The following is a 27,351-nucleotide window of genomic DNA, read 5'->3' on the forward strand; positions in this document are numbered from 1 at the left end:
CTGGAACATGCTGACAAGGGAGGTTGTAGAAGCAGAAGGAACATTTAAGTGGCATTTAGACAGCCATAGGCAGGGAATAGAGGGATACAGACCATATGCAGGCAGCTGGGGGTTATATAGAATGGCATCATAGCACAGACGTGGTGGTCTGAAGGGCCTTGTTCTTGTGCTGTATTATTCGAAAAACAATTCTACCCTTCATGTGAAGGAATGCTCACTGACACTACTGCTGAGCTTCCTCAGTTTCATTTGAAAATTAGAACCATCATGTATTCATTAGGAGGGTTCCATTCTCTGCAAAGGAAAGAATATTGTTTTTATTCATTCATGGAATAAGGGTGTCATTGGCTAGTTCAGCATTTATTGCCATTCCTAATTGCCGACAAGGCAGTTAAGAGTCAGCCACTATGCTGTGTTCTAACATATGTTCAAATATGTTCAAACTTTGAACCTTTTTTTGACTTGCTAAGAAGCTTATGGAGCCTATACTCACTTATTGCTTTCTCAATGGCAACATTTCAACCAAATCGTGTGTACTTGCTAATCAATCAATATCTTTTTCTCGTGGAATGTAAATAGTCTGAAATTTAAAGTACTGAAATTGTCTTAATGGTTTGCAAGATTCAATGCGTCACCAATATGACTTCTTCTGGTAATGTTATAGTTGAGCTCCTTCCTCTGGATTTTCTCAGTAATGGAAATACTTAATAATTTTAGTTCAACAGAGTACCTCTCAATCTACTGTATTCAAAGGAACACAAGGTTAAATTTGTGCAGTCTTTTCTCAGTATCATTCTGGTAAAACTGTGCTGAAATCTCTCCTCAACAAAGCAATATTATTTGAGATGGTGGGAGCCTCCCATCTCATAAGACAATGTTTTATGCTGTATTGGTAAATCTTGTCACGAGTATTGCCTGTTGTAACTCAAGAGCCCCACTCCAACCTGGCCATCTTGGCCCCATTTACTGCAAAGAAGGACAGTGTACTTAGAATATGGTTTGATTCAGAGGCTTCTGCTTTCTCCCAGCCATCTTTTTGGCTAGCTGAGCTTTTTGTTTATGTATGTTCGAGATTCTTCACTTTGGAGAAATGGTACAGAATTCATAAAGATGGACTATGAGGTTCTTGAGTAGTTTGATTCAGGGAGTGCGAAGGTATTGAAGGTTTACGGTTGGGGGAGGTGGGGAGGGATCAAAAGTGGAACATCCCAAGGACTGGATGAGCTGTGTCCCAGTCTTCTGTGGGATACTAAGGAGGAAATTACAAGGGCTCTTCTCCAAATTTTTAGTTCCCTTCTGTCCCCAAAAGAGATGCCAGAGGACTTGAGGATAGCTGCTATGGTTCCACTTTTCAAGAAGGCAGTAGAGATAAGCCAGAGAGTTATAGACCAGTGACTTTTACATCAGTGGGAGAGAAACTATTGGAGAAAGTTTTGAAGGAAAAGATTAAACTCCACTTGAAGATTCTGGATTAGTGGTGCTGGAAGAGCACAGCAGTTTAGGCAGCATCCAAGGAGCAGCGAAATCGATGTTTCGGGCAAAAGCCCTTCATCAGGAAGTGCATTCCTGATGAAGGGCTTTTGCCTGAAACGTCGATTTCGCTGCTCCTTGGATGCTGCCTAAACTGCTGTGCTCTTCCAGCACCACTAATCCAGAATCTGGTTTCCAGCATCTGCAGTCATTGTTTTTACCTCCACTTGAAGAGGCAAGTTTGAGCTGGGATAGTAGGCATTGCTTTGTCAGAGGGCGGCCATGCCTAACAGTTTGGTTAAATGTTTTGAGGTGGTGACTAGGTGTGTCAATGAGTGAAATGCAGTTGATGCAGGATATCAGCAAAACCTTTGACAAAGTCCCACATGAGAGACTGATAAAGAAGGTAAAAGCATGTGGGATCCTGGGTAACTTGGCAAGTTGTGTACAAAATTGGCTAAATGGTAGGAGACAGAGAGTTGTGATTGGAGCCTGATGTCCAGTGATATTGAGTCCCTTATTGTTCATGAAATTTATAAGCAATGTGGTGGGAGATGATAAGTAAGTTTCCAGAAGAACAAAGATTGGTCAGGTGGTTGACAGTAAAGAAGGATAACTTGAGTTAAAGGAGGATATAGATGGGTTGGTCAGATAGGCATATCAGTAGCAAGTGGAGTTTAACTCTGATAGGTGAAGTGATGTACTTTGGATGAAATAACAACACAAGGTGGGACTCAGTGGCAGGACACAGGAAGCTCAGAGGAGCAGACAGATCATGGGTTGCTTGCCCACATATCCCTGAAGGTGGCAGAACAGGTTTACACAGTGGTTAAAAAGGCATATGGGACACATGACTTTATACACCACGGCATAGATTATAAGAGCAGGGAGGTTATTTTTGAGCTGTACAGCATTTTGGTAAGGCTACAGCCAAAGTATTGTGTGCAGTTTGATCACTGTACTAGGAAAGATGCGTTTGCACTGAAGTGTTGCAGAGGTAATTCTCCAGCATGTTGCTTGGGATAGAGCCGTTTCACTCTGAAGAGAGGCTGAATAAGCTCAGACTGTTTTTCTTTAGATTCAAGAAGGCTGAGGGGGACCTGATTGAGGCATATAAGATTATGAGGGCCATGGACACAGTGGATAGAAAGCAGCTGTTCCCTTTAGCTGAATGGTCAATAACAAGCGGACATACTGTCAAGGTGAAGGGCAAGAGATTTAGTTGGGAATTGAGTTAAAGATTTTTTCACTCAGACTATGGTGGGAATCTGGAATGCACTGCCTGGGAAGACTTCGCAATCTTTAAGAATTATTTGGATGAGTACTTGAAATGTCATAACATTCAAGGCTGTAGGCCGAGTGCTGGAAAGTGGGACTGGTTTAGATTTAGAAGCTATAAACGGAAGGAATTGTAGGTAGACCTACAGGGTCCTGGGAAGAAGCAATTTTTGATACCTTGGAAAGTGGTGGTTGAATATATGATTTGAATAAATATTGTAGAACAAAAGTATAATTAGTTTATTTTTTTACCCTTCAGAGTGCAGGTGAGGGATCGAGAGATTAAAGTTAACATCTTTGATATGGCAGGTCATCCTTTCTTCTATGAGGTAGGTAAGAGAGAGAGAAAGATATTGCATTTATGTTTGCTTTTCCTTCTGCCGGAATGTGACAAAGTGCTTGTAGGCAAACATACTAAATAGTTTGCACACAGCAGAATCTTATGGTTTGCAGTAAGATAACCAGTTTATTTATTTTTCATATTGGTTGAGGAATAAACTCAACTTCCTGGAGTACTCTCTTGCACTTCTAGTAATTAATTAAAATGAAAGAGATATTCTAACAGGTGGGTTGTTCTACTCAAAATGCCTGTGTTGATTTTGTGCGGTATCTACACACAAGTGGTAACGTATCCCATTTACCCTTACTATTCACTTAGGTGAATATGTCACCACTGGCACGAGCTTTGTTAGCAAATGTGTGGAGGACTGTGTACCAAAGAAGCCAATCTGAGTGTTCCAGACTGTACACTATGGATGAATCAGGACATCCACTCCCTACTGGAGACCAGACGTGCAGTATTTAAGTCAGATGACCCAGACCAATACAGAAAATCCAGCTATGACCTCTGCAAAGCAATCAGGAATGCCAAGAGGCAGTACTAGACCACATTAGAGAGCCAAACCCACCAAACAGACTCCCACCGCCTATGGCAAGGCCTCAACAACATTACAAGATACAAAATGAAGCAGAGCAAGATAGTGGACAAAGACACATCCCTCCCTGATGAGCACAATGTTTTCTGTGCTCAGTTTGAGCAGAATGCCAGCAGTGTGGTGATGCGTGCCCCAATAGCCCCTTACACACCTATTCCCTCGATCACCGCTGCAGATATCAGATCGGTCTTCCTGGGAGTCAACCCAATGGAAGCGACGGGTCCAGATGGTGTCCCACATTCTGTGCAGGCCAATTGGTAGAGGTATTCACCAACATCTTCAATCTCTTCCTGCCACAAGCTGACTCCCCCACCTGCTTCAAGAAGACCACCATTATCCCCATACTGAAGAAAGCACATGTAACTTAATAACTACCGTCCAGTGGCTCTGACCTCCATAATCATTAAGTGCCTCAAGAGGCTGGTCATGACCCACATCAATTCCAGTCTCCCAGCCTGTCTCAATCCCCTATAATTTGCCTACTGATGTCATATCCCTAGCCCTGCACTTATTCTTGGAACATATGGACAACAAGGATACCTTTGTCAGACTCCTGCTCATTGACTGCAGCTCTGTCTTCAACACCATTATCCCTGCCAGACTGACCTCAAAATTCTGTGACCATGGTCTTGGCTCCACCCTTTGCAACTGGATCCTCAGCTTTCTGACCCACAGACCACAATCAGTGAAGATAGACAACTGCACCTCCTCCACAATAACACTCAACACCGCAGCACCCCCAAGGAAGTGTACATAGTCCCTAGTGTACTCCACGTACACACATGACTCTGTGCCAAATTTGAGACGAATGCCATCTACAAGATTGCTGAAGACACCACGTTAGTGGGAGGGATATCTAACAATGAGTCAAAATACAGGGCTTGATGATATGGTGCAATGAAAACAGCCTCTTTCTCAATGTTGGCAAAACTAAACAACTGATCATTCACTTCAGAAGGAAAGGAGGAGAGCATACCCACATCTACATCAACAGAACTGAAGTTGAGATGGTGGAGAGCATCATGTTCCTCAGATGACGATAACTGACAGCCTGTCCTGGAATTCCCACATAGATGCTACGTCAAGAAGGCACAACAACACCTCTTCTTCCTTAGGTGGCTCAGAAAATTTGGCATGTCCAAATGTCACCAATTTCTACAGATGCACCATTGAGAGCATATTTGCTGGATGCATCACGGCCTGCTATGGCAACTGGTCTGCTTAGGACCATAAGAAACTACAGGAGGTGATGTACACAGCCCAGACCATCAGGAAAGTCAACCTTCCATTTATGGACTCCATTTACACAACTTGCTGCTGCGGAACGGCTGCCAATATCATCAAAGACCTATCATACCGCAGTGATCATCTCCTACAATCTCTTCCATCAGGCAGGAGACACATGCACAGGAGATTCAGGAGCAGCTTCTTCCCAGCCGTTATTAGACTGATGAATGGACTCTCAATCATTAAATAAAGCTGATCTTGCTCACGCTGATCTCACCTAGTGGGCAACCTGTGCAGTGTAACCTGTGTGCCTCTGTCTAAGTCTTTTTGATCTGTACATCCTTGCTTACTATGATCTGCTTGTACTGCTCGTAAACAAAAGTTTTCACTGTACCTCGGGTACATATGACAATCAATCAATCATCCTTCATCTTTTCTACCACCCATCCAGCCAGGTATTAAACATTGTTAAGGAATCGCTTGCGTTATTAACTTTTTGTACAGTCTTGTGATTTAAAGGCTTGGGGAAATTAGTTAATTTTAAAAGACTGAATTTTCTTTTAAAAGGTCACTGAAGAGACACTTTTTAAAGTCACTGGAAGTCACATATCTTAAGCTAATTGCTTGGACTTGTTTCCTGAAAATCATAGGTCTGAGGTTATTGCTGTCAGGAGTTGTGGCTATTTGATATTGTTTGGAACTGAGTTGGTGTGTGACTTGCAGAGAGAAGTTACCCTCTTCCAACTGTTTTAAAAAATCATCTGATAACCCAGAGTGAAGGCTGAAAGAACAGATGCAGCTATTCTCTTATTCTAGGAAACTTCCTTTTGACATCTCTTGAACAATTTGCTTCTCAAAAGATCTTTGTGACACTGCACAGATCTGGTGACATCTGTGTAGATGTGCCAGGAATACCATCTGAAACTTTTCATATTTTATTCATTTTTCTTCAAGAATTAGTCCTTTGGCCAAAGGATATATTTTTAAAAATTATCTGTGCAGAAAGTTTCTTCATTTTTCTTCAGCTAGTGTGTGTGCATGTGAATTAAAATTATTTTGTAGGGCCAGTATTTATACTTCAATGTATATGTTAATTGGCTTTGCATCTTTGAGTAGTTCTTGCTTTTATAAAAACAGTGCTTTGTTTCTTAGAAAAACCTGGTAAAATTGTATTTTATATTATGAAACTAGCATAGATAAAATATATCATGGGCCATTTTGGTGATTGTGTTCAGTATTACATTATGCCATGAGCACTGAAGTAATGGAATTAGAACATTTACCTGATCTTTGCTTCAGTCATTAATGCTGAATCCCAAAGCGTCAATGATTCTTCTTCTATAAATAAGCTTATCCTGCTCTTGGTCTGAAATCTTTTTCATTTAATCTTGCACTTATGCACCCCCAGTTTAAGACTGGAAACGTTCTTTACATCTACTTTGATCTATCACTCTACAATTTAAAACATGTCCATAAAACTATTCTTTTATGAGTCCATAAATTTAAACAGCCCAAATATTTACCTTTTCCTTTCTCTTGCTTTTCTGTCTGATTTAAATGATGCCTTATTCACTGAAGTAGGGGATGGCCCAGATCATGTTCTGGTGACCCAGGTTCGAATTCCATTATGGCAGATGGTGGGATTTGAATTCAACAAATATCTGGAATTAAGAATCTGATGAAAAACCTGGTTTGCTAATGTCCTTTAGGGAAGGAAATCTCCCATCTTTACCTGCTCTGGCCTACACATGCTTCCAGACCCACAGCAATGTGGTTGACTCTCAACTGCCCTGTGTGCAATTAGGGTTGGGCAATAAATGCTGTCAATCCAGCGACGGCCTCATCCCATGAATGAATAAAGAAAAAAAAGTGTCTATTTTGTCATTCAATTTCCTTCCATTCTGTTGTGCTGTAGCCATTGCTTGGAGATTACTTCTGACCTGCATTACAACGGTTTACAATGAGTCATTATTTGAAGTGCCTCGTATTTTAGCCATGCTTGATGTTCTCAAATGCCCCACTGTCCTGAACTGCAAAAGGTAGAATTCCCAATTACCATTGTGAATGTGAGCAGCATTGTTTGATAGTTTGCTTGCTGGTGATTTTTGTTTTTGTGATAGGTACGCAATGAATTTTATAAAGACACTCAAGGTGTGATCCTTGTCTACGATGTTGGCCTGAAGGATTCCTTCGATGCGCTGGAGGGTTGGCTTGCTGAGATGAAGCAGGAATTGGGACCTCATGGGAACATGGAGAACATTGTGTTCGTTGTCTGTGCTAATAAGGTAACACATTATAGTTACATTATTTTGCTTCTTCTCCACACTTAGAATATGGTGTGAAGATGCCAATGTTGGATTGGGATGGACAAAGTCAGAAGTCACATGACACCAGGTTATAGCTCAACAGGTTTATATGAAATCAAATTCTTTCGGAGCGCTGTTCCTTCATCAGGTGAAGTATGACTTGTTATTGTGAGACTTCTGACACTTAGATAGTACTGGTAGAGAGACCTTTACTCTATTTCTGCCTCGGTGCTGTACTTGCCTTGAGAGTGATGGGGACAATGCAACAGGAGTTTTATTCTGTATCTAACTCCATGTTGTACATGCTGGGAATGTGTAGAAGGAGCTTTACATTGTGCCTGACTGCATGCTGTACCTGTTCTAGGAATGTGATCATTCCAGAAAATGGCAAAAAATGTGTAAATTGTCAGGATACAATTGCCCTCTGATTTTCTCAGCATCTGAATCATATTATCTGTGCAAAAATGGTATAAATATACAGACACAGTTTACATCCCTATCAAATCAAGTATAGCCTTGGCATTGTCTTTTCCTAATAAAATTAATACCAGAAGCAAAGTGTTTTGTGAGTTGGATGCCAGTTGATTCCTATTGAAGGCAACTAAGGACAGGCAATAAAATGCTGGCCAGCACATCCCGTGAAGTGAATTAGAAAAAAGATTGGATGCTGATGAAGGCTCTTGAGACTTTGATACATCTTGAAGGACAGTTAGTTGCTCAATGGAGGACTATAGCATTGGAGTGTAACCAATGATATAAAAGATTGAAGAACTTCATCTTCGAGATCCCTGGCTCAGTGAAAGTGAACATCAGAGCCAGCATAATAGGATAAGAGTAACAATAAATAATAAGAGGATAAGTGAACCAAAGTAGAATGAGAGAAAGAGATTAAAGTTAAGGCAATAGAAGTATCTTTAATAAGAATTAGGAATGCTAGTAAATTTACAACACGGAAGGTGAGATTAGAGGAATAGAAAATGTAACCTGTAATATATAAGAAGACATGGACTCTACCAGTGTCCTTCAAACATACAGGAAGTGTGTTCAGCTGTTGAAACTTGAGGATTCGGAGTGTAAGCGATGGCTGGAGACACTGTGTCACATATGCAAGGCTGAGAATTACATGGATAGTACTTTAAGAAAAATGGTCACATCACAATTCAAGTAACTGGAGAGAAGAATGTAATGGGTTTTCTTTAATGTTCTTTCAATGGGTGAGGGTGTCACTCGCTAGGCCAGCATTTATTATCCATCTCAGAGGGCAGTTAAGAGTCAACCACATTGCTGTAGGTCTGCAATCACATGTAAGCCAGACCAGATAAGGGTGTGTTTTCCCGACAATTGATAATGGATTTATGATTGTAACCAGATTCTTAATTTCAGATTTTTTAAAATTTAAATTCTGCCATCTGCCATAGCAAGATTCAAAGCTAAGTCCCCAGAATATTCCTGGGGTCTCTGGATTGATAGTCCAGTGATAATACCACTAAGCCATCACTTCCCCCTCCAGGTGGCCATCAAGCAGTTAAAGGGAATCCTGCAGGTAGTGCAGGTGTCCCCTGGTGTCCCCTCACAAATCAGTTTTCCATTTTGTAAGCTGATGAAGATGCTGGTTCCTGCAATCAGAGCCAAGCCTCTGACACTAAAACAGGCTGGCTGTACAGAAGAGGAGGAAGAAGAAAGCAAGTGTGATTGTAATAGAGCCTTCATTTGATATGGGAGCAGACAAATGTTTTTGTAACCACCAACATAACTCCACGATGGTATGTTGCTTGCCTGGTGCCAGGATCAAGGATGTCACAAGGGAAGGGTGGTACCACTGACTTAGTCAGGAAGTTAATTCAGGATAAGGGACAAAGAAATGAAGTCCACAGTGGAATTAGAGTGCATGCATGGTGATAGATTAGGAAAGGGGCAAGTGCAACAAGATTTGGGTGTCCTTGTACACCAGTCACAGGAAGTAAACATGCAGGTGCAGCAGGCAGTGAAGAAGGCAAATGGTATGTTGGCTTTCATAGCTCGTCAGTTGGAGTGCAGGAGAATGGTTGTCCTGTTGCAACTGTACAGGGTATTGGTAAGACCGTACCTGGAATATTGTGAACAGGTTTGGTCTGGCTCTTGAGGGAGTGTAGAGGATGTTTACCTATACTGATTGCTGGGTTGGTGGGACTGACATATGGTGAGAGGCGGAATCAGTCAGGGCTATATTCACTGGTGATTAGACTCTCTAATCCTTATTTCTTACTGGAATATATCTTTGCTCTGATCCATGGACTATTAACATCTGCTCTTTTTCCTCAACCGTTTTTGCTGTCAAATGCTCTTCCCATTCCACTCCAGCCAATTCTGCTCTTGTTCTTTTGCAATTTTATTTATTTAAGCTTAGCACAATTGTTCCTGACCCAGATTTGTCCCTGTCAAACTGAATGCTAAAGTCTATCATGTTATGATCATTGTTTTTAGGATACCTTTTACTCTGACATCATTTATTAAACTTTTCTTATTACACATCGCCAGAGTGTAATAACAGTGTAACAGTGGTTAGCACTGCTACCTCACAGCGCCAGAGACCCGGGTTCAATTCCTGCCTTAGGCGACTGACTGTGTGGAGTTTGCACATTCTCCCCGTGTCTGCGTGGATTTCCTCCAGGTGCTCCGGTTTCCTCCCACAGTCCAAAAATGTGCAGCTCAGGTGAATTGGCCATGCTAAATTCCCCGTAGTGTTAGGTAAGGGGTAAATGTAGGGGTATGGGTGGGTTGCGCTTCGGCGGGTCAGTGTGGACTTGTTGGGCCGAAGGGCCTGTTTCCACATTGTAGGAAATCTAATCTAATCTAATCTATCTAATCTAATCGCCAGATTAAAAAAGCCTAATCCCTGGTTGGGTTCACAACATAGTGTTCTAGGAATCTGAATGTGGTCTATGAATTCTTTGTCATGGTTTCCTCTGCCAGTCTGATAATCCCAATGTACATGGAGATTAAAGTCACCCATGAGTAATGCCCTGCCTTTGTTACATGCCCTCAATATCTCCTGATTTATTCTCTGTTCCACCATAAAGTTTCTGTTAGGAAGCCTGTAGACTATTCCTACCAGTGTCTTCTCTCCTTTATTTTTCTTACCTCCACCCATATGAATTCTACATCTTCCAATCCAATATAATTTCTTGTTTTTGTACTTATTCCATCCTATATTAACAATGCTGCCCCAGAACCCTTTCCTTCCTACCCGCCCTTTTGGGATTTATTGCTTTAATTATTGAAAGTAAAATATTGGCTTTGAGAGGAATTGGGGTCTCTATTAACAGTTGCCTTGAAGCACTCTTTGGACTTTGTATTCTGTTCGATGGACACAGGAGTCAGAATAAGGAAGCCATCTCTGAAGCTGCAGGACTCTCCTGATATCCCGTTCTCAGCAAAGTCCCTAGAACCCGACTGAGTTCCCAAATGCCAATGAACAGTTCATCTATCATCAATCTACAGCTGTCAACAATTCAGATTTGTCAACAGGAAAAATGGACTCAAGAAGTTATCACATTCTATTCTTTATTTCTAGACCCTTGGCCAACAGTTAATTTATGAAATGACACTGGAGTGCTGGGGCTTGAGAACCAGACACTTTGCTAAGTGGGTAGTAACAGCACAAGAGTGGAACGGTCATTCAATGGGTTGACTCAGTGCATTTATACTCAGGATGTAGTTGGTGGAGTAGTGGGGCTTGATTATCAGTAATTCCCCAGTTGTAACATTTACCCTTGTCCTTTGACATGATAGAGATTATGAATTTGGAAGATGCTATTGGAGAAATCCTTGTGAGGCATTGCAGTGCATTGTAATAAATTTTGAAGGCTGTGTTGAGGACGCCACTCAAGCAGGCTGCTTTGTCTTGGATGGTGTCAAGCTTCTTGAGCGTTGTTGGAGCTGTACTCATTCAGGCAAATGAAGAGAATTCCCTCACACCCCTGATTTATGTCTTGTAGATGGTGGGCAGATTTTGGGGAGTCAGGAGGTGAGTTAGTTATCACAGAGTTCCTAGTCTCTGACCACCTCTTATAACCACACTATTTATATGGCCAGTTCAGTTTCTAGTCAGTGGTAACCCCCAAGATGTTGATAGCACAGGATTTTATATGATGTGATCATATGAAATTTGAGAAATATGTTACTCGTAAGATTAAAGAGGAATTTAAAAAGGGATTTCTGGGGCGTTTTGGAGAATATTATTCCCATTCTGGTTAATCTTGCTAAGCCATTACAGAATCTGATATTACATCCAAATAAGAGACAGAACAGTTGCAAAATTTGATTGATTGATTGAATTGATTATGCAGTCATGTAGCATCAGATGTGAGCTCTGTCGTATCGGAATTTAGTACCAGGGTCGAACAACGCTGTGATTCACTACTGTAAGGGGAAATAAAGCATTAGTGAAGTTAAACCTACACAAATGACAACTTATTGAGTGACCAGAAGAGTTTGAAATTTATTATTTTTTGGTCATCATTCATATGCTAAACTTCCTGGTAGGTATTTGAGTCCTGTTGTTTCCAAAATTTTGAGATAAGTAAAAATGAGAAAAAGAATCCTTTTATTAAGGACGCTGAGAAGATAAAAGTACACGAATTGCTGAAATGCTGGCTGCTGTGAAAACGGTGGATGTGATTAAATGATTGCAGTGCAGCATCTACCTGGCAATGTGGAAAATTGACAAGTTACATCATGTTCATGAAAAGCAGAAGAATTCCACTATGGAAATAAACTGACTATTCAAGTCCAATACTTGAATAGTCATGGGGGTATTTGATGGAGACAGTGTAACGGAAGGTGTGCTCTGTAAGACATCCTGTGCTATACTTGTCCAAGGCATGGAAAGTATTGCTTTATTACGTAATTAGAAAAGAAATTCAAAAGTATCACCTATTTCATCACAAAATGAATTGATGAAATGAAAGCCCTTGCTTACTGCAAGTGGAGCGGGCCTTCTTTTCCTGTTCTTATGTTTTTTTTCCTTTCTCTAGGTTGACTGTGGGAAACGGCGTGTGATCGATGAGAGTGAGGGACGGCTTTGGGCAGAGAGCCGAGGGTTCCACTACTTTGAAACATCGGCGCAGTCTGGAGAGGGCGTTAATGAGATGTTCCAGGTACCACATATGCTGGAATCATTCCAATGAGCTAGCCACCAGAGGAAAGTTGCAGGGTTAGATGATGATAAGAAACACCTGGGAGCAAGAAGCCACAGATTGTGGTCTATTCATATGTCTGTGATCAGAGAACATTCTTGTTCCCTATTTTGGGCACAATAAAGAACTCCCTTCATCCCCACCACCATCAAAAATTCTCCCCATATGGTGATTCCAGGGAGTGGTACATAATGATTCTCCAGGACCTGTACACTGTGATTCCTGAGATCAGCGATCATCATGCTGTGATTCCACGGAACACCCTGCGGTGTTACCTGGGTTTGCCATGCTGCAATTCCCCTTGGAACACACGCTGTGAATCCCCCAGGAGTACACGCCACAATTCCCCTGGAGTCTGTGCTGTGATTCCCAGGGAGTGGCATGTGATTCCTGGGAATGCTACAAAAACCGGGCAGCAGAATATCTACTGTGTGACATGATCTACAAAGAGTACTGTGTCAAATTCCTGTTTAATCCTTATTTTCCTTTTTTCTACATTCTGTCTGATTCCAGGCATTCTTCTCAGCAATCCTGGATTTGTGTGAGAATGGTAAACGGCCTCAGTCCAGTGTGAGCTTAGGGTTTACTAAGGAGCAGGCAGACACCATCCGCAGGATACGCAACAGCAAGGATAGTTGGGAAATTTTGGGAATGAAGCCTGGAGCCTCTAGGTAAAGTAAACTCACCTACATATTATTATCACGCAGTAAAAGAAACTTTCCCATTAGAGTACAGCCTGCATGTGGATTAATACCAGTTCCAGGTCATGGACAATACAGGCAGTATTGCCATATAAATAGGAACTTAAGAAATAGGAGTTAGCATAGACTGTTTCGCCCTTTGAGCTTGTTTCATCATTTGACAGGACCATGGCTAATATTTTCATTAATTTAACCTTCTTGCAGTATTCCATATCCTTTAATTCACTTGGTACCCAAAATCGATTATCCTTGTATATACTTTGAAAAAGCTTAAAAACAGGACACTAACAGCTTTCTGGATTAGAGAAAACCAATGATTCCTGATCTTATATTCAGGTTATCCTGGTGACATTTGAAGTCACATATGGATTATGTTCAATCTCATGTCATTGGTCCAGTAACAATGCCACTTTGGTGCTCTAACCTGACGATGGGATCACAAAAATTGAAATAGTGAGAAAGAATAAATGCCCCATAAGTGTTAGAAAAAGGGTAGACCTTTTCATATCAGAACTGTGTTGTGCCCAAAATATTTCTGCTCCTTATGATACAACAGAATACAACAGTACAGCACAGCAATGGGCCATTCGGCCTATGATGTTGTGCCAAACATGACTCCAAATTAAACTAATCCCTTCTGCCTGCCCTTGGTCTATATCCCTCCATTCCTTGCATATTCATGTGCTTATCTAAAAGTTTCTTAAACGGCCCTATTTTATCTGCCTTCACCACTACCCCTGGTCACGTGTTCCATACTCCTACCACTCTCTTGTGTTTAAAGAACTTGCCCCTCACATCTCCTTTGAACTTTCCTCTCTCACCATAAATGCATGCCCCCTAGTTTTAGGCATTTCAACTCGAGGAAAAAGATTCTGACCATCAACCCTATCTATGCATCTCATAATCTTATGGACTTCTATCAAGTCTCCTGTCAGTCTCTGCCACTCCAGAGAAAACAACCCAAGTTTTTCTAGCCTCTTTTTATAGTTTATACCCTCTAATCCAAACAGCATTTTGGTAAATCTTCTGTATCTTCTCCCAAAGCCTCCACATCCTTCCTGTAATGTAGCAACCAGAACTGAATGCAGTACTCTAGTGTGGCCTAACCAAAGTCTTATAAAGCTGCATTCATGGCCATATTGTGTGTGCCAGAGGGTAATTGTGGACCCTGAGACTGTGTCAATTTTACAGGGATGAGGTAAACAAAGCCTATCGGAAGATGGCCATGCTGCTTCATCCAGACAAGTGCCTTGCACCAGGGAGTGAAGATGCCTTCAAAGCTGTCGTCAATGCACGGACTGTGTTGCTGAAAAACATCAAGTAGTAAAGGGGAGTATCATCAAGGTCCCGTACCATCAAGGTCCACTTTGACTCTGACAACAGAGATGAAATTGTCTTTGTCCAAACTGAGTGTTGCACTATCTGTAATTCAGATCTTGGTGTAAATAAGAAGTCAGTGACTTAATAATTGGATGTTGGTTTCAGGATTAATAAACCTGAACATTAAGATTTGTTGTATTTCTTACACTTGTTAATATAACCTGTTCACTGTAAACACCATGTTTAAAAAAAAGGCAAGCTGCAGCAATGTCCTTTAAAGGGAAAGAAGTTCGGAGATGTTGGGCCATACGAAGAGTATTAAACAGGTCTACTGTTGAGGGAGATATGTATTCTAGGTTGAGTTAGAGATTGAAAGGAAATTGAGATGTGCTGAATGCAAGACCTTCAACAAGCAGAGATGAGCATTGGATCAATATTGTATTACTTCTCTCCACCTTAGCACATGATATCCTAATTCAGGTGCCCTATTTAACAGCCTCCTTCCTTCAGTACATAAAGCTTCACTTTTCCTGTTCAAAGAGCCTCAACACTGTTTGCCGAGATTCTCATCATGCTGCAGTGACACGACTTAATTCGTCTCTAATGCTGCTCATAGCGGAAGAACAGATGAGTCATTTTCTCATGGTCTTCCACGTGATTTTATTTTCAGAAAATCATCTTTTTTGTGGACTGACACAAATACCTGCATCCCAAACTCCATTTTCTGCAACTGTCTTTGAATGAAGTTCAAACCCTTCACCACTGAGATGTTGGTCACTCAATGATTGTTGAAGTGCTCATCATCTTTCATTTCTGGTCTGCTGGTTTATTTCATTATAGAATTCCTACAGTGTGGAAACAGGTTATTTAGCCCCCAAGTCCACATCCACCCACCCCCAAATAGTAACCCACCTAGACCCATTCCCCCTACCCTATTACTCTAATTTTACCCATGGCTAATGCACCTATCGTACACATCCCTGAACACTGTGGGCAATTAAGCACACCAGTCCACCTAACCTGCACATCTTTGGATTGTGGGAGGAAACAAGAGCACCCGGAGGAAGCCCATGCAGACGCAGGGAGAATGTGCAAACTCCACACTGACAGTTGCCAGAGGCTAGAATCGAACCCAGATTCCTGGTGCTGTGAGGCAACAGTGCTAACCACTGAGCCACCGTGCCCTCCTCAAAGTTTATGCCTTAGTAACTACTGAAAGTTGATTGTATTGACTTGGGGGATTTTCCTGCTTTGTTTTTTTATTATTGGTGAAAGTACAGTATTATTGACCCGTTACAGGTGACACATGTATTCTTCACATATGACCAAAACACTTGGTAGTAGTAGCTGGTTTAACAGCTGATCCATCCCTTTTGGCTTCTGTCTGCACATGAAGTCTGCTCCAATTTCAGCTGATGTAATACTGAATTCAGATCCCAATGTGAGACACAGCTTGAGAAACCACAAGTTTTGTTTACCACGGGAGTCCATCACTAAATATATTCACAAGAAAGTTGCCAACATATCTTTAAGCAAATAACAGAGTCAAGAGTCTGTTGCTGGAAAAGTACAGCAGGTCAGACGGCATTCGAGGAGCAGGAGAATCAACGTTTCAGGCGTAAGCCCTTCTTCAGGAATGAGGCTTGTGGGCCGGGGGCTGAGAGATAATTGGGAGGGGATGCGTTTGGGGGGAAGGGAGCTGAGAAAGCGATAGATGAAGGTGAGGGAGAAGGTGCTAGGCTGGAGGGGGTGAATCTGATAGATGGGAAAGATGATGGACAAGTCAGGAGGGCGGTCCCGAGTTGGAGGCTTGGGACTGGGATAATGTAGGGGGAGAGGGAATGAGGAAGCTGTTGAAATCCGCATTTATCCCATGTTGTTGCAGGGACCCAAGGCGGAATATGTCCTTGATGGAGTGGTGGGGGGGGTTGAAGTGTTCAGCCACGGGGCGGTGGCGTTGGTGGTTGCGGTGTCCCAGAGATGTTCACTGAAACGATCCACAAGAAGGCATCCTGTCTTCCCGATGTAGAAAGCCTTCCTTACCCAAATAACATAAAGTTTTATTATATAACAGAAGGAAAACGTGCACCTAGCAATAACTCTTTCAAGCAGTCTTATTAGAAATATAAGAAAATAAGATTCAACATTCACAACAACCTTGCATACACCCAGGTCTCAGTGAAGGGTCACCATGCCTTCCAGCTTAAAGCTGCTTGATCAGTTGGCATGACTATAATCAATTATTTTCAGCAATTTTTTGCATTTACCCAGAGCTATTTTGTTTAGTTCATCTCTTAATTAGTTTCTTAACTAAAGTGTTGCTCATTTCTTAGTTAATGCTTATTTAAAACTTTCTGCTTCTGGAGTTTCCTTCAAAACAAATCATGGCATTTTTCCAGCATTGAATGCTTTGGAGACTACTATTAACAGGACTTCAGCTGCTAACAGCCTCTTCATTCTGAATAAGTCATACACATAGCTCTTCTAGATGCTGCTGGCTTTCTGTGTCACTAAACTCCTGTTGCTAGCAAAAGCAGTTTATTTTTCTTCTGCTGAAAACAAAAAAATGCTGGAAATCACAGCAGGTCAGGTAACATCCGTGGAGAGAGAACAAGTTAATGTTTCGAGTCAAGATGACCCTTCATCAAAGCTGATGTGAAGTGTGGAGGGGGCAGCATTTATGCAATAGTGGGGATGGGGTTGTTTTGCTGGGGGAGAAAGGATGTTGACAGTGCAGATTAAATGATGAGAATGGCAGAACAATGGTGTGTCTAACTGCCAAATTGGAAAGAAAAGATAGAACATTGGAGTGGGGGGAGGGGAGGGAAGACATGGTGACAGAGAATGCAGTAAGTAAAGCTAAAAGAAAGGGAAGAAATGGGAGTGAGTTCACAGTCTGAAAGTGTTGAACATATTTTTATCCAGAAGGTTGTATAGTTCTTAGTCTGAAGATCAGGATGTTCTTTTGGGCTACCTTTGGGAAGATGGTAACGGAGAAGGGTGCTCCAGCTGGAGCTCATCTGCTCTGCCCACCCTTATTCTTTTCACCTTTTCTTTGTTCTCTTCACATTCTCTTCCTCCTCGTGTTTTTATTACCTTTATCTCCTTCTTCCCTTCGATCTCTGGCCTTTGACGACTCCCAACCTCCAGCGACCTCTAGCAAGGAACAGTGATTCCCACATCTGGCAAATGATGATTCCCAACTTCCGGTGATGATCTCTGGCATCTAGCAAATGACGATTCCCATCCTCTGGCAATGAATCTTGACCTAGTGCAGAGACCTCTCGCCTGGTGTAGTGGTCTCCAGGCCTTGGTGTGGCAATCTCCTGCCATGGCACATGGGCCTCCTCCCATTAGGACCTTCTGGTGTGGCATGACAACCTTCTGGTCTCCTGCATGGTGGAGGAAATCCTTAGTTGAATGGTGTTTTGGTTGTGAAGCTGCATTTAGAACCACGGAAATGTTACCGCACTGAAGGAAGTAATTAAGCCCATCATGTTTGTGTCAGCCAAATAAAAGTGTTCACTTCCCAGCACCTGTTGTACAATTACAACATTTAAAAGGCATGTGGATGAGTGTATGAACCAGGAAGGGTTTAGAGGGATATGGGCCAAATGCTGACAAATGGTGCTAGATTCATTTGGGATATCTGGTCAGCATGGACAAGTTTGACTGAAGAATCTGTTTCCATGCTGCACAGCTCTATGACCTGATCCATAGCTTTGTAGATTAATGAATTCCACAGCCCACCACTCTCTGGCTGAAGAAATATATCCGCATTTCTGTTCTGAATTTACCCCCTCTAATTCTAAGGCTGTGTCCACGGGTCCTAGTCTCCTCGCCTAACGGAAACAATTTCCTAGCGTCCACCGTTTCCAAGCCATGCATTATCTTGTAAGTTTCTATTAGATCTCCCCTTAATCTTCTAAAACTCCAATGAATACAATCCCAGGATCCTCAGCCGTTCCTCGTATGTTAGACCTACCATTCCCGGGATCATCCGTGTGAATCTCCGCTGGACACGCTCCAGTGCCAGTTTGTCCTTCCTGAGGTGTGGGGACCAAAACTGGACACAGTACTCCAAATGGAGCCTAACCAGAGCTTTAACGAGTCCTGTCTGTCCTCTGTATCCAAACGCTATGTTACCTTGTATGCATAATTAAATCACCTTCTGCCTCTTCTAAGGAAGACAACCTAGTCTACCCAATCTTTGCTTGCACCTGCAATTTTTAAGACATTGCAATATTATTGGAAATCTCCTGTGTAGTCTTTCTGGACCAATTATATTATTCCATCATGTGACCAGAACTGTATACAAAAAGAGTTTTAAGACTCTGAGGGGCATGAATAGGTTGGATAGAAAATGGTTGTTCCCCTTATGGTTGTTCTCATAATGAAGGAAGGCATCCCATTTGCCATCTTTGTTACCTTTCCACTTGCCCTTCAACCTCAGAAATTTGTGGATGTGCACTCCAAAATCTCCCACTACCTTTTTGCCTTCTCTATTGTGTTTTCCCTTGCTTTGTTTGCCCTCCCCAAATGTTTCTCTGCATTGAATTCCATTGCCACTTTTCTGCCCACTCAGCTGAACCATTGATGTCATCCTGTAGTGGACAGCCATTTTCTTCGGATTCAACCATTTGAGCAATTTCTGGATCATCTGAAATTTTCCCAATCATGGAACCTATGTTTAAGTCTAAATCATTAATATATATCACAGACAGGAAGGGACTCAACATTGATCCCTGTAAAATACTACAGGAAGCTGTTTTCCATTCATAAAATGATCCATTGACTATTACATGGATGTAGGTTTGCTCGCTGAGCTGGAAAGTCCAGTTTCAGATGTTTCATCACCATACCAGGTAACATCAGCAATGAGCCTCCGAATGAAGCTCTCGTGGTATGGCCTGCTTTTTATTTATGTGTTTAGGTTTCCCTTGAGTTGATGCTGTAATTTCCTGTGGTAATGTCATTTCCTGTTATTTTTCTCAAGGGTTGGTAAATGGAATGCATGTCAATGTGTTTGTTGATAGAGTTCTGGTTGGAATGCCATGCTTCTAGGAATTCTCGTGTGTGTCTCTGCTTGTTTGCCCTAGGATGGATGTGTTGTCCCAGTCAAAGTGGTGTCCTTCCTCATCTGTATGTAAATATACTAGTGACATACCACTCTGCCTGTTCAATCTCACTTTGAATGCCACCCACTTATTTGTCACTGACTTTCCTTCAAGAAGCTGTAACCTGTCCCGATGCTGCCAGATTTTCTTTCAGCCTTATAAAGTTTGCCTTGCCCAATTTGGAGTTCCTATTGTACCTTTGTTACTTTCCATTATGATGCTCAATATAATTGTATTATCCTCAAATTGCTATTTCATCCACCTACCCAGCTTCATTTGCTACAACTAAATCTGGAATAGTGCCCTCTCTTTTGGACTTGTTATGCACTGGCTGCTCATACTTATTCAAGAACTCACAGTTCTAAGCAATCTTCTATGCAAAGAATAGCTTGTGCTGAACACCAGTGACTTTATGTTCTTCTCTTTGGATCTGCAATTCTCAAATCTGAAAATCAGGATGAAACAAGTGTTCACGATTGAATAGAATATCCTTCTTTATTCTATCAAAATCTTTCATCATTTTGAAACATCTCAATAAGGTTACCTCTTAATTTTCGAAAGGAGAATAAGCCCAATTTCTCTAATCTTTCCTTGTATTTAAAATCCTTCATTCCTGGTATCATTCTAATAAGTCTCCTTTGAACTGTCTTCAGAGATTTAACATCCTTCCGTAACTAAGGTGCTGAGAACTTAACACCATGCTCCAAGTGTGGTCTGACCAATGATTTGTTGAAGTGTAGTATCACTTCCTTGCTTTTATATTCTATGCCTCTATTTATAACCCCAAGGATTCTTTAAGCCTCCTTAACAATGGTTTCAACTTGCCTGGCCACCTTCAGAGAATCAGTCGTACACATGAACTCCAAGGTCCCTCTGCTCCTGTGCTCCCCTCAAAGTTGCATCATTGAGCCTGTATTGTCTGTCTATGTTTCTTCTATCTAAATGCATTGCCTCACTTTCTCTGTATTTATGTTTGTTTGCAAGGTGTTCATTTGCTCAACTTGTCAGTGTCCTTCTGAAATCATTCAGCATCATCTTCACACTTCACTATTCTCCCGAACTTAGTGTGATCTGTAAATTTAGAGATTTTGCTCTCAACACCCATCTCTAAATTGTGTATATAAATCAGAAAAGGCAGGGGTCTCTATACTGATTCCTGGGCAACATTACATTCAATTTGTCTCCAATTGTCTATACCCACCCATATTTCCTACCTTTTAGTCAATTTCTCATCCATGCTGCTAAGGACCTATCAATCCCAAACATTTCTAATTTGCTAACCAATTTGCCATGCAGCACCATAACAAATGCTTTCTGAAAATCCAAATGTACAACATCCACATCGTTACCCTTTTCCACTGTCTAGTATCACCTGATCAAATAACTCAATTAAACTTTTCAGATGTGACCTGTCTTTGACAAAACCATGTTGACTGTCTAGTATTAACTTATTTTAATCTAAGTATATATTTACCTTCTCCCATATTATTGCCTCCATCAGTTTTCCAATCATTGATGTTAAGATGTTTTGAGATTGATGTTTCTTATCCCCTACCTTATCTTGCTTGAAAGTTTCATGACCAAGGATGTTGAGCTGACATCCTTGCCTCTCCTCAAGCCAAGTTTCCATTATGGAAATGATAGCATGCTGCCATGTATTGATTGGTGCCTTCAGCTCATTCACGAGACTCCTTGCATTCACGTGTATATCTTTAAATATTGCCAATTTTCTGTGCTCCATGTTGTTTGACTTCTTTTGCTAATGGACAATTCTGCAAGTGCTGAAAAGACCAGGATAAGATGATAAAATGCCAAGATTTCAAATAATTTGCAAATGGTTTGTCCATGAATCATGAGGCGAAAGTGAGGACTTCAGATGCTGGAGATCAGAGTCAAGATTAGAGTGGTGCTGGAAAAACACAGCAGGTCAGGCAGCATCCAAGGAGCAGGAAAATCGACATTTCAGGCAGGAGCCCTTCATCAGGAATGAGACTGGGAGCCTCCGGGGTGGAGAGATAAATCGGAGGGGGCTGAGGCTGTGGAGAAGGTACCTAAGAGTGCAGTAGGTGGATGAAGGTGATAGGTCAGAGAGGAGGGTGGAGCAGATAGGTGGAAAGGAAGATGGACAGGCGAGACAGGTCATGAGGATGGTGCTGAGCTGGCAGATTGGAACTGGGGGGAGGGGAAATGAGGAAATTGGTGAAGTCCACATTGATGCTTTGGGGTTGAAGTGTGCGGAGACAGAAGATGAGGCATTCTTCCTCCAGGCGTCAGGTGGTGAGGGAGAGGTGATGGAGGAGGCTCAGGACCTGCATGTCCTTGACAGAATGGGAGGGGAGTTGAAATGTTCGACCATGGGGCGGTGGGGTTGATTGGTGCAGGTGTCCCAGAGATGTTCCCTAAAGCGGTCTGCGAGAAGGCGTCCAGTCTCCACAATGTAAAGGGAGCAACTGATACAATAAATGACATTTGGTGCAGGTGAAACTTTGATGGATGTCAAAGACTCCTTTGGGGCCTTGGATGGAGGTGAGTGGGGGAGGTTGGGTGCAGGTTTTGCAATTCCTGGAGGGGAAGGTGCCAGGATAGGAGGGTGGGTTTTTGGGGGGCGTGGACCTGACCAGATAATCACGGAGGGAACCGTCTTTGTGGAAAGTGGATAGGGGTGGGGAGGGAAATATATCCCTGGTGGTGGGGTCTGTAGGTAGCGGAAATGTCGGCAGATGATGCAGTTTATGCAGAGGTTGGTGGGGTAGAAGGTGAGGACCAGGGAGTTCTGTCCTTGTTGCGGTGGAAGGGTTGGGATTTGAGAGTGGAGGTACGGGATGTGGATGAGATGCGTTGGAAGATATCTTCAACCATGTGGGAGGAGAAATTACAGTCTTTAAAGAAGGAAGCCATCTGAGGTAGAGTGACCATTCATAGGCATACCTCACTCCTGTCTTTCTAGTCATGTTGAATCAGAGCCACCCTTTTCCTTCTCTAACATTAATGCTGCTTTTAAAACCATGGTGCTAACATGATGAACAAAGTCTAATGCTTGTGACAGAACAGCAATCCTTGTCTGTGCACACATCTATGCCATGAGTTCTCAAACTGACACACTTTGGCAGATTGTTGGTGTCAGACATCTATTTTGCCTCAGCAGGTTTTGGGCAGATTTGTAGCTCAGGTTGAGGTTTTGGATGTAGGTTTGCTCGCTGAGCTGCAAGGTTTATTTACAGACGTTTCGTTACCCTACTATGTAACATTTTCAGTGGGTCTCAGACGAAACAATGCTGAAAATTCCTGCTTTCTACTTATATGTTTGGGTTTCTTGGGTCAGTGATGTCATTTCCTGTGGTGATGTTATTTCTTGTGGTGAAGTCAATTCCTGTTCCTTTTCTCTAAAGACTCTAATCCTCTAACGCTGTGCTAGATCCTTGCTTCCTCCACCTTACATAAGCTGCCTTCTTCCTTTTGACAAGAAGCTTCTCTGTTCTCGTCATCCAAGGCAGCAGTGCTAACCATTGAGCCACTATGCCATTTCACTGGAATTCTGATGAATGGAGGGGGATCTAATGGAAACTTATAAAATTCTAATGGGACAAGACAGGGTAGATGCAGGGACGATGTTCCTGATGGTAGGTGTGTGCAAAACCAGGGTTCACCGTCTGAGGATTCAGGGTGTGCCATTTAGGACAGAGATGTGGCAACATTTCTTCACCCAAAGAGTGGTGAGTCTGTGGGATTCATTACCACAGGAAGTAGTTGATTTCAAAACATTGAATGTATTCAAGAAGCAGCTAGGTATAGAACCTGGGACAAATGGGATCCAGGATTAAGGGGAGAAAGCGGGATTAGGGTATTGAGTTGGACGATCAACCATGATGGTGAGGAATAGCAAAGCAGTTTCGAAGTGCAGAATGGTTTCTTCCTGCGTCTACGTTCTTTGCTTATGTATCTGTGTTTCTATATGTCTATGTTTTCAGATGAATATTAAATTCCATTTTGAATGCCTCGATTGATCCTGGCTTTATCACACTCTCAAACAATGCATGCCAAAACTGAATCACTGAAGAAAAGTTTGCTTTGTATGCTACTGAAGTTATTACCAATTTCCTTGCATTTGTGTTCTCTATTAGTGAGCCTTCTACCAATGGGAATACAGGGTATTCGGTTTATTGTTTTGAACTGGTCTGTCAAATTTCTTTTCATCGTTTTCTTACTTGATGAAAAAGGGAAGATTTTTCCAAATCATCGTTTTAAATAATAACACTTCACCCTGATCAATGCGGATTTCCCCAGATCGAAATAGGATTCTCTGCATGATCGTACTATGAGTGGTTTGATTTAGTACACTGTGAAAGATGGATGGTCTCATGGTGTGAGGGTATCGGAATTGCACATCGGTGATCTTTACTCTCCAAGATTCCAGTTTAAAAATGTGTTGCTGGAAAAGCGCAGCAGGTCAGGCAGCATCTCCAAGATTCCAGCCTTGCAGCTAAATGCGTCATCACCACTGTCTGATGTCAACCAATGAGCTCGTGAGTTGGCTGCCCAATGGGATTTAGCAATGCAAAGCTTTGGTGATCAGTGATAGGACCTGCCGACGCTAACAATGGAGTTTGGCGTGTGAGCTGAGGCCCTCAATGTCATTATGAGTAAACAATGCTGCGGGGGTGTCATAAGCGAGCTGTGGCCAGAGGCAGAAGGGCTGGGTCAAGGGATCGGGTGGAGTCAACAACACCGGCAAGACCTCAACACTCTTCAGCACGCTGGATAGCGACAGCTCTCCTCAAAACCTGAGCAGCCCAGACATACAATCATGGTGAAACAGACCTGAATGGGTGCGCTCGTTATTTCACTCCTAAAATTGTGACAAAATTCTAACTCAGTTGAAGTGAATCCTTTGCTTTGACCTCGGGAGCAGTAGGAAGTCCCTGAAGAATCATGCGGTTTGGGAATTTGTCAGCGTTTGAATACTAATACAGCGGGAGTTTCAGCCTCTCGCTCCCCACATGTTTTCAGACAATCTGTAGCTCGGCGGGGACACTCAGAACCTAAACATGGAAACGTTAGTGGAGTCGACCGAGTTTGAACCGAACATTCTCCAAATTTCTCATCCCAGTCCCACACAGTCCCGCCAGTGGCAAAACATCGTCAATGTCCTCAGTAAGAGGCAGGACCGGCTGACCGATATCGATGGCGTCCCAAAACGTAGGTTCACCATCAAGAATGAGTACATCGAGGACATTAACCAGCAGATCCAATCCAAGCTCACCGGCAGAGCCAGGAGCTCCATCTTCCCGACACTACAGCCGACAGCACCCGTCAGCGAGAGGCTATCTGACATCTTCGTGTCTCCTGGATATACCTACCGGGGAGTCTTACTGCCCACAATAAACCAAACATTCAAATCCAAAGAGTTGGAGAAGCTGTACCAGCGCTACTTCGCCCGGCAGAGACGTATCTCTCTTATGATGATGAACATCATAGACTGTTTCACCAAGTTTAACATTATGATGGTGTTTTTCTTTGCGACACCTGAACTGATTCAGCCCATACTGAGTGGGGTGACTGGCCTATTCATTCTGTTTTCTTCCATCTTGTGTTTTCTGGTGCAAGCCGGCAAAGATGCCGTATCGCACAACTACTTGCAATATCTCGGACTTGCTACATGGTTCTACCAGTCTGCACAGGCTCTCCTGAGCTGGGGCATGGGCTTGGAAGCCAATGAGACCTGGTTCATTCTATTCATTGTATTCGGCACTTATACTATGCTGCCTATTCCGCTACTCTGGGGTATCCTTGCTGGCTCCGTCACCTCCATAGTTCACTTGCTAATTGAAGGATTTCGGTATTCCAGAGGGGCCATTCTTCTTCATCAGGTACTTCTCAATTGCTATCTTTTTTTTCCCAATTCTCCTGAACTGCAGGTTAGCTTACAATTATACGTTTATATTAATTAAAGAGCTATTTTAATCAGGAATATCAGCAGGGTGGGACCTAGCGTGTTTTCCTCTACCAAATCTCTTCACAACTTCTTTTGATCCAAGGAAAAATGTTCACATCCTTTTGAATATACTTTTTAATTAATATACCTCTGCCCTGAACTGTTTGGTAGGTCTTCACTGCAGCCTATCAATGCTCTTCCTCCTTCAGAACTGGATGTAATAGTCTGGTTAGTGAATAACCAAAGTTTTATCAAGATTCAGTATACATTCGCTGCTTTTGCATTCAGTGATTCCATTTAAGCCCAAGCTCCGGAAAGTTTGCTAACTACAAACTGCATAGGGGCAACCTTTTCATGCAGAGGGTGGTACATATATGGAATGAGCTGCCAGAGGATGTGGTGGAGGCTAGTACAATTGCAACATTTAAGAGGCATTTGGATGGGTATGTGAATAGGAAGGGTTTGGAGGGACATGGGCCGGGTGCTGGCAGGTGGGACTAGATTGGGCTGGGGTATCTGGTCGGCATGGACGGGTTGGACTGAAGGGTCTGTTTCCATGCTGTACATCTCTATGACTCTATATCTTCCCATTCATAGACTCTACACTGTTTGCTGTTCCCCAAATTTGTAATGAACTGCTTTCAGTAATGGTGATCATGAAACTATCATCAGTGGTTCTAAAATCCATCTGGTTTACCAAAGTCCCTTAAAAAAAGAAATCCAATATCCTTACTTGGTCTGGCTTCCATTTTTCTTCATACCAACAGCAATGCCCTCTTAATTGCTCTTAGAAATCACCTAGCAAGCCACTCGTTGTATGTACAAAACTGCTACTGAAAAGTCAATAAGGAGTGTAACTAGACTAACCTGACATCAACCTAGGTAGTGGAAATGTCAATGGTTAACCCAGGCTTGTTGAACCAGAAAATTCTAATTCCTAATGGATCAAACATTAATGAGTATTGTGTGCAATTCTAGTTGCCACATTATTGGAAGGATGCGGAGGCTTTGGAGAAGGTGCAAATGAGGTTTACAAGGATTTTGCCTGGATTAGAGTGAATCAGCTATAAGAAGAGGTTGGATTGTTTTGGCTAGAATGACGAAGGCTAATGGAAGTATGTAAAATTATTAAAGGCATTGAAAGGGTGGATAGTCAGTTTTTTCCTTAGGGTGTAAATATCAAATACTAGGTTGAAGATGAAAGGGGGGATGTTAAAAGGAGATGTGTGAGGCACAATTTTATATAGAGGGTGCCTGGAATGTGCGAGCCATGGGATGTGGTATAATTAGATAGGATAACATTTAGTCAGAAAACACATGAACAGGCAGGGCATAGAGGGATATATGGACCATGTGCGAGCAGGTGGGATTAGTTTGTAATGGCATCATGGTCAGCACAGACATAGTGTGCTGAAGGGCCTGTTCCTGTGTTATACTGTTCCCTGCTCTGTGTTCTAATGTCTTGTGGCTTGTGTGAAAATTTGGCAAGGCTGATGAAAGGCTTTTGCCCAAAACGTCGATTTTCCTGCTCCTCGGATGCTGCCTGAACTGATGTGTTTTTCTAGCACCTCTAATCCAGAATGTGGTTTCCAGCATCTGCAATCATTGATTTTTATCTTGAAAATTTGGCAAACCATTCCACAGATTCGTTAAGTAACAGCCTGACGTAGTCATACTCACCAAATCAATCATACTGTACAGATCACCTAGATTCATTTATCACCTTTCAGGTCCTGTTCCATTGGGACAAAACTGTACATCTGAGAGGGAGTTGTCCATGGAGTCATCAATATTGACTCCAGATCTCATGCACTCTCACCGCTTCTGGTAACACATAAGCAATAAAACTTGCTGCTGGCTACCTACTATCTTCCCCTCAGCCGATGAA

General features: G+C 42.3%; 2 protein-coding genes across 3 annotated transcripts in view; both read left to right on the forward strand.

The window, feature by feature from the left end:
• The window catches only part of dnajc27 (DnaJ (Hsp40) homolog, subfamily C, member 27), a 56,718-nt gene extending 42,090 nt beyond the window's left edge, over positions 1–14,628 (forward strand). For both annotated transcript variants that reach the window (XM_087990957.1, XM_043696736.2), the window contains exons 3-7: positions 3,008–3,077; positions 7,031–7,195; positions 12,232–12,354; positions 12,907–13,064; positions 14,286–14,628. In XM_087990957.1, the coding sequence (XP_087847083.1) occupies positions 3,008–3,077; positions 7,031–7,195; positions 12,232–12,354; positions 12,907–13,064; positions 14,286–14,418 (649 nt within the window). In that variant the 3' untranslated portion in view covers positions 14,419–14,628. The remainder of the gene's footprint in view (positions 1–3,007; positions 3,078–7,030; positions 7,196–12,231; positions 12,355–12,906; positions 13,065–14,285) is intronic.
• Positions 14,629–24,576: 9,948 nt separating this feature from the next.
• The window catches only part of LOC122553148 (adenylate cyclase type 8-like), a 243,660-nt gene continuing 240,885 nt past the window's right edge, over positions 24,577–27,351 (forward strand). Inside the window, exon 1 of the mRNA XM_087990986.1 lies at positions 24,577–25,398. Coding sequence (XP_087847112.1) covers positions 24,577–25,398 — 822 coding nt within the window. The remainder of the gene's footprint in view (positions 25,399–27,351) is intronic.

The sequence above is a fragment of the Chiloscyllium plagiosum genome, unplaced genomic scaffold (genome assembly GCF_037043375.1).
Source record: "Chiloscyllium plagiosum isolate Xiang-an unplaced genomic scaffold, Cpla_swu_hap1 HiC_scaffold_10, whole genome shotgun sequence".
Taxonomy (NCBI): domain Eukaryota; kingdom Metazoa; phylum Chordata; class Chondrichthyes; order Orectolobiformes; family Hemiscylliidae; genus Chiloscyllium; species Chiloscyllium plagiosum.